This window comes from Trifolium pratense, linkage group LG6, assembly GCF_020283565.1.
Source record: "Trifolium pratense cultivar HEN17-A07 linkage group LG6, ARS_RC_1.1, whole genome shotgun sequence".
Taxonomy (NCBI): Eukaryota; Viridiplantae; Streptophyta; class Magnoliopsida; order Fabales; family Fabaceae; genus Trifolium; species Trifolium pratense.
In genome coordinates, this window is record NC_060064.1 from 40,909,457 (window position 1) to 40,917,345 (window position 7,889).

General features: G+C 32.2%; 1 protein-coding gene across 1 annotated transcript; it reads right to left on the minus strand.

Annotated features, from left to right (window-relative positions):
• Positions 1-1,987: 1,987 nt before the first annotated feature.
• LOC123892599 (receptor-like kinase TMK4) lies at positions 1,988-7,052 on the minus strand. Its single transcript, XM_045942416.1, has 2 exons — positions 5,534-7,052; positions 1,988-3,206 (listed from the first exon to the last, which is right to left on the minus strand). Exons 1-2 carry the CDS (start codon positions 6,933-6,935, stop codon positions 2,107-2,109), a joined length of 2,502 nt encoding a protein of 833 aa, XP_045798372.1. The 5' UTR covers positions 6,936-7,052; the 3' UTR covers positions 1,988-2,106.
• Positions 7,053-7,889: the final 837 nt, after the last annotated feature.

Here is a 7,889-nt window from a genome sequence, read left to right on the forward strand (position 1 = left end):
CACCATTTTTTTGAGGTGTAATAGGTGAAGCAAACTCATGAACAATTCCCTCAGATGCACAAAATTTAGAGAATTTTGAATTTTCAAATTCCTTTCCATGGTCACTCCTTATCCTCAAAACAACATTGTCCTTTTCTCTTTGTAGTTGAATACATAGTTCTTTGAACACATCAAAGTTTTCAGATTTTTCTTTAATGAAACTTATCCAAGTGTATCTAGAGAAATCATCAACCATAACATATGCGTACCTCTTTCCTCCTAAACTTTCAACCTACATTGGTCTCATAAGATCCATATGTAGAAGTTCAAGGACTCTAGTTGTAGTCAGATGCTGCAGCTTCTGGTGTGGCACTTTGGTCTGTTTACCTATCTGACACTCTCCACATATGTTTTCTTCTTCAATTTTGAGCTTTGGGATTCCTCTGATAACTTCTTCTGAGATGGCCTTTTTTCATGCTTCTTAGATTCAAATGTCCCAGCTTTTGGTGTCATAGCTTCACTTCATCTTCTTTAGTAATCAGACAAGTGGATAGATTGGTTTCTTCTTGTGGAACCCAAAGGTAACGTCCTTTGATCTTAATCCTCTCATCAACAGATCACCATTGTTATCCGTTACTAAACACTCAATTTTTGTGAAGTTAACTTTCATACCTTGATCACATAGTTGACTAATACTTATGAGATTAGCTGTCAACCCTTTCACAAGCAAAACATTGTCTAGTTTAGGTAAGTCATTATTGATTAACTTTCCTACACCAATAATTTCTCCTTTTGCTCTATCACCAAAAGTAACATCGCTAGTTGTATGAATGTAGTAAAAAAATTGATTAAATGAATATAGTAAATGCTGTGTATTTGTCTTGTAAGATTTATTTATTTTTTACTCATTTGGAGATTTTTGTTGCAATGATTCTATATAAAATAGTGTCAGTATTTTGATTTTTTTTTTTAAAAAAAATAATTTAACCTATTTGCGGGGGTTTTGAAACCCCAAAAAATAACCGCCCCAGTTTAAAAGTAAAATACCTGCGGTTCAAAGTGGGATGCCAGCGGTTCAAAAAATCCCCCGCAGTTAATTTATGGGAACCTATTCATCGGCAGTTTTCAAAAATCCTGCAAAACATTCAGTGGGGGTTGGAAACCCCCGCTAAATTGGAAAAAAAACCCCGTAAATTGGCGTGTTTTTTTGTAGTGAATCTGGATTGGCTGCTCTTTCTATTTCCTCTGGTAAGTTGCATAATGATGGATGAATTTCTAGCTTGTAACTCATCATGCAACAGTATACCTCATTGTGTTCTTAATTACTATCATTGTGAAAAAGGACAAGAAAAACAAGTTTTATATTGATTCTGCTTTAGCTGATATATACCAAAGTATATAGACATGAAAGGTATGTAGAATTTTGTAAACATGCTTTAGCTGATTCTGCACTAGTTTGATTAAGGATCATCCAAGTTTGATGATCATTGGAAATCTATCTGTGTGATGTGTCCTAGCTATATATCTAGGTGAACAAATTTTTGAACGATTTTTACCGCGAATTAGCTGTGTGTTAGCTTTCAACTTTCTTTGACAATAATGATATATATTACAGTATGATTAAATAATTTTATTCCTATACTTGTATCTTTTGTTTGATCATTTTTTAAGAGAATGAGTATATGAGATATGTGTCTCACTGATAGTGCAACTATTTATACGATATTCAAGGACAAAAAATATTTATCTTATTTAGTGAAGCGAGAAACTGATGTTAGTACTATATCTGGCACTTCAAAAATAATTAAAGGCTCTAGAAGAGCTAATGTAATATTATGTGGAGAAACAAATTTAGATATCAAGAATATGCATTATATTCTCCCAAGTGTCATAGAAATTTTTTAAATTTCAAAGATATTCGTCTAATTGAATATCATATTGAAACAAGAAATGAAAGTTGTTGAATATCTTTATATAACAAGACATGATTTGAATAAAATAAGTGTAGTGGATATGCAAAATTATACTTATACCTACAATTATAATTACAGTACAATTACATTTTCACCTTTCACCACTCTCTATTGAATTTGTCTTTAACAAATTGCAGGAAGACACATATGAAGTTTATAATGATGACACTTCAGGAGAATGTAAGAAAAACTTTGGAGGATATGACACTGACTGAAGTGGTCCTTGTAGCATTTCTATTACTTTACTCATTGATGGTCTATCTAATGGATTGATTTGAATGCACCATAGACTCACCATAGTAATCTTTCTCACCATGTCATTTTCTTCATTTGAACTTGCTAAACAATTCTCAAGATTATTATTACCCTGTTCAAGATCCTTATAAATCCAGTCTGGAAAATACATTTCAGAAGTACATGAACCTCTAGTGTCATAATTCTTTTTTCCACCAATCATTTCTAGAATTAACATACCATAACTGTATACGTCAGACTTGTGAGAAACACCACCATATGTTCGACTGAATACTTCTGGTGCTATGTATCCTATAGTTCCTCTTGTACCAAGTATAGACACAACGCTATCATTCCTTTGACATATTTTAGCTAGTCCAAAATCAGAGATTTTTGGACAAAAATTTTCATCCAAAAGAATGTTTTGGGGTTTGATATCAAGATGCAAAATTCTTGAAATACATCCTTGATGCAAGTATTCTAGTCCTCGAGCAATGCCGATTGCAATTTGGTACATTGTGTTCCAATCCAAACTACAAATTGTATTGGGAAATCCTCTTTTAAGGATAAACTTATCCAATGACCCGTTGGACATGAATTCATATATTAGTGCTCTTTTGTTCTCATAACAAAAACCTAAAAGTGAAACGATGTTCACATGTGATGTTCTACTAATACTCGCAACTTCATTTATGAATTCTTCTCCATTTCCCTTTGACTCGTTTATCACTTTCACCGCCACTTGACGTCCATCAAGTAAACTTGCTTTGTAAACAACACCGTATCCTCCTTGACCTAATTTGTCCCTAAATGAGTTTGTCATTCTTTTAACTTCTGAATATCTATATTGCTTAATTGGCACTGACAAGTTATAACTCTGTATGAAATCCTCCACATTGTGATCAATATAGTTTTTTGTTTTCTTAAAGACCAACCTTTTTACCAAAATATGATACCTCTTACGTTTATAAATAATCAACACAATAAATATGATAAATCCAGCGGTAAACATCAATGTCCCTGCATGTTTGTACATGAGAGAGTTATAAACAAAAAATGGAGTAGTTAGTGAAAATTAAATAAGTTAAATTGTCAAATCTAAATGCAATATTATTTATCTATTTTGTTGAGTGATGTTGTCAGATAGATGGCTCAATCAAAAAAAAAAAAAACTTAAATGCACTTTTGGTCCTCTATTTTAAAAAAAATAAAGTTTTGGTCCCCCTATTTAAAAAATTAGTTTTTTAGTCCCCCTATTTTCATTTTTTTTTTCGAGTTTTGATCCCCCATCCTATTTTGGAATTAATTTTGTTGGTGTGGCCTTGTAACTAATGATGTGGCAACATTCATGTGGACAAATTTAATATCCATGTCATTATTATATATTTTTAAATTCAATAAAACTTTATTTATAAAATATTTTAATTATTAGAATTGTATATCCAACTGAAATAATAATTGTTAAATCTTATAAAATATGAAATTTGAAACCCTAATTATCAAACCTTCAACTACTAGAATTTTTAAAAACGAAAAGAAATTAGAGATGATTTTGTGTTTCATTAGAAATTACTCATACTTTTTAAACTATGACTAAATTGCAGTTTTGGCCCCCCACGTTTCATAATTGTGCGATTTTGTCCCCCCACGTTTAACATGTGCGATTTTGGCCCCCCACGTTTCATAATTGTGCGATTTTGGCCCTCCACGTTTCACATGTGCGATTTTGGCCCCCCACGTTTGCCCCCTTTTGCATTTCTTGGTCCCCGTTGACTATTTTAACCAAAAATTGCTGACATGGAATATTTTTGACACGTGTCTTAATTGTTTAAAGAATACAAGATTTGGTTTTGATACTAAATGAGTCTCTTCATTGATACTAAATATAATATTTACATATACTAATAATGCACAAAGTGCATATATAAACATTCCATGTTTCCTAATTGTCTTTAACGCTTGTAATTCTTTACCAACACCAAATTAGGAATAATTCATGTCAGCAATTTTTGGTCAAAATAGTCAACGGGGACCAATAAATGTGGGGGCCAAAATCGCACAATTATGAAACGTGGGGGGCCAAAATCGCACATGTGAAACGTGAGGGGCCAAAATCGCACAATTATGAAACGTGGGGGGCCAAAACTACAATTTAGCCTTAAACTATCTATGACTTTGGATGAGTTCGAATGAAAACCTAGAAATTGTTTTAAGTTTGAAGTTGAATTCTAGATTAGTTTTATATAAAGTTGGATGATGATGAAAGTTGGAGGTTCTTGAAACACAAAAACTTGCTTTCAATATGGAATTGTTTGATTTGAATCAAAGAGGACCATGTCCATGTTGTGATTGTTTGTTTTTTCTTAGGTTTAATAAATCAGAGGTTGTGAATTTTGAGATTTTTTATTTTAATGAGTTTACGATGATGATATGATGTGAAACATGATTATTTTGTTTTCTAGGTTGGTATGAAGAGTAAGGATAACTGGATAAGTGGGTGATGATAATGGGGGCTACGGATTATTTGGTGTGATTTTTGATGTTTTTGAATTATTTTTTGATTGATTTCTTTTTAAAAAATACTATAATTTTAATAATTAAAATATTTTATAAAATAAGTTTTATTGAATTAAAAATAAATAATGACATGGATATTAAATTTGTCCATGTGGACGCTGATATGCATTAGTGGCAATGCCACATCAATAAAATTAGCCTTAAAATGGGATGAAGGATCAAAACTCAAAAATAATTAAAATTGGGGGACTAAAAAGTTGGTTTTTAAAATAGGGGGACCAAAACTTCATTTTTTTGAAAATAGGGGGATCAAAAGTGCATTTAAGCAAAAAAAAAAAAAAAAAAAAACAACTTAATTTTTGTATTAACACTTCTGTTGTTAGAAAGATTGACTCTAATAATCTAAAACTTTAATGATAATTAACAAAGTTTTTGCTTCTGATTAATTGGTGTTGATTGTAGTTCATTTGCCACTTGATGTTTCTACAATTTTATAAAGTTAATAACAAAAGATATTGTACTTTTCAATTTCAAAATTATTGTACTTGTTTCATATAAATAAAACAGTTATCGGAAAAAAAATATCTATATTAATTAGAGAGTTATTTTTACTGTTTTTGAAAGTAGTTATTTTTACTGTTAACTAGAGAGTATTTTAGGAATAATATTATCAAAACGCAATTGAATTTACTTATATTTTAAATCACAAAATATAACTTTTTATTGTTTATAATCGAGATGAGAAGGAATATATAACAAGACATGCACATGGCCAAAGGGTAACATAACAAAACAATATTGAAACACACATAATGGACATAGAAACATACCTGCAATCCAAATTACAAGTCTAAGGTTTGTTTTAGATGAACCTCCAGTTTGGCCAAGCAAAGCATTCCCAGTGGTATTTAACTTAACCTTGGATGAAAATTTCGGAATTGCTCCCGATAGATTATTATTAGAAACATCAAGAAGTTGAAGTTGAGGCAAAGTTGTAAGACTGTATGGTATTGATCCCGTCAAAGAATTGTCAGCAAGAGTCAAGTTCACTAAACTTATTAAATTGGAAAATGCCGGAGAGATGGTTCCTCTTAAAATAAAATTCCAGATTTTAAAACTAACAATCTTCCCTCTTTCACAACAAATCAAGACGTTGGCCGACCCTCCGGTGCAAGCATTGTTCCCTTTAATTATCAAAAAATAAGGTGACTCTAAAGCTTCAAAAATTTCAAGCAAAATCATAACTTGGGAATCACAAGGTCCAAATTCGCTTCGACAAAAGGAATTTGATTTCCATGTTGCATTAACACCCTTGCGGAACAAAGGTATTGGTCCTTGAAGCATATTGTTATCCAAAGAGATTTTGTTCAAGCTAGATAGAGCTAGTAAGGAAGGTGGGATCAAACCAGTTAAGCGATTTGAGTGAAGCTGCAAATCAAACAAATTAGTACAATTGAAAATATTGGGAATTCGACCCGTGAAACTGTTATTGTGAAGCCACGCTTGAGATAAATTACTCATGCTTGATATAACGTCAATTGTACCCGTAAACCCATATCCTCCCTGGTTGTTAAGATGTAAATACCTCACTGCAGATTTTCCGAGAGACTGGGGTAGACTTCCGTCCATTTTGTTATGAGAAATAATAAAAGTATGCAAATTTGGAAACGAATTAAACATTTCCGGATCTAACGAGCTAATCATATTCGTAGCTTTGAGATCGAGGGTTTCCAAAGAAGTGGAGAAAGATAAATCTTTCATAGGAAATACCCATGAGGGGAGATTCAAGTTATTGCTAAGGTTAAGAGTTTTGAGATCTTTTATGCCATAAAAAATACTGTCTGGGATGGAGGTGAAGTTATTGTAACCAAGGGATATTGTATGGACCCTGTAAAGCCTATCTAAATAAGGCAAGGAACCGGTGAGTGAATTGTTGTGGAGATCAATGTGGGTGAGATTAGTGAGAGTGTTGATACTGATAGGGAGTGTTCCAGTGAGTGAACTTGATGGGAGCATGATAGAGGTAACAGCTTGAATAGAGTTGCAAGAGATGCCTTTCCATTTGCAGTAGTGAGTTTTGTTAGACCATCCTGTTGGAGTTGGGGTAAGTGCTTTCAAAAGGTCGGACATGTAATCTGCTTCATTGTATTCACCTTCATTAATAATAGCAGTGATGGAAATTATTAGTAAGAGGTTGGATAACAAAAAATATCCATGGATGAATATCTTCATGATTGTTGGAGTACTTGGTAGTAATGGTGGCTATAAATAGAGTAAGTAATGTATTGTACTATATTTTTTATCTTAAAAAGGAAATAAGGAAAAGTTGTTTCCGCGTGGAGTCTGACTAATTAGTGGATTCGTATTCCGTGATATTTTATAAGTAAATTTTACATTTCTAGATTTCACTGGATACGTTCTCCATGACATTTTATAAACAAATTTTACATTTTTAAATTCATGTATAAGGTAAAATTTACTTATAAAATATTAATTATAATGGCTATGTTTTATTGTTAAGAGAGATTGAGACAAATGAGCCAACTCCTAAATATTTGTCTATAATAAGAAGAAAAAAGAGAAAGACAAATTAGTACTGTAGTAAGGCACGCGAGACTTTTTTTTCTGTAGAATGATGTGTTTCACTTGAGGATAAGAGTAGTACTCCTAATTTAACTCTTGTAATGTGTGGATAAGAAAAAAGAATACACGGATCAAGATTTGCTACAATAATATAGCACACAGTTTTCACACAATTATCAATCTGAACCATTAATTATTGATCGAACAGTACACATTGATTCAGTGATAAATTTCTTAAAATGATCATGATCGTACGTTACAGATCGAACGGTTGTGATACATTACAGTGAGAAAACTGTGTTAAAATACACAGCAGGAAATCTGTTTCCAGAATACACCTAAGCTAATAGGATATGATAGTAGTCTCCTATAATGGCCAGCAATTCCTATTTAAACACAGGAATTTAGAGACATTGATTAATTCTAACACGATATTCAAATTAGAATTTGAAATCTGGCACGCAGTGAACACAATTCTGCACAAGATGCTATAGCATGTGCTGCAGCAAGACAGGCGCTGAATAAAATAAAGCAATAAACGACAGAATAATAAATAACACAGATCGTTTGTTAACCCAGTTCAGTGCAACGTCACCTACCCTG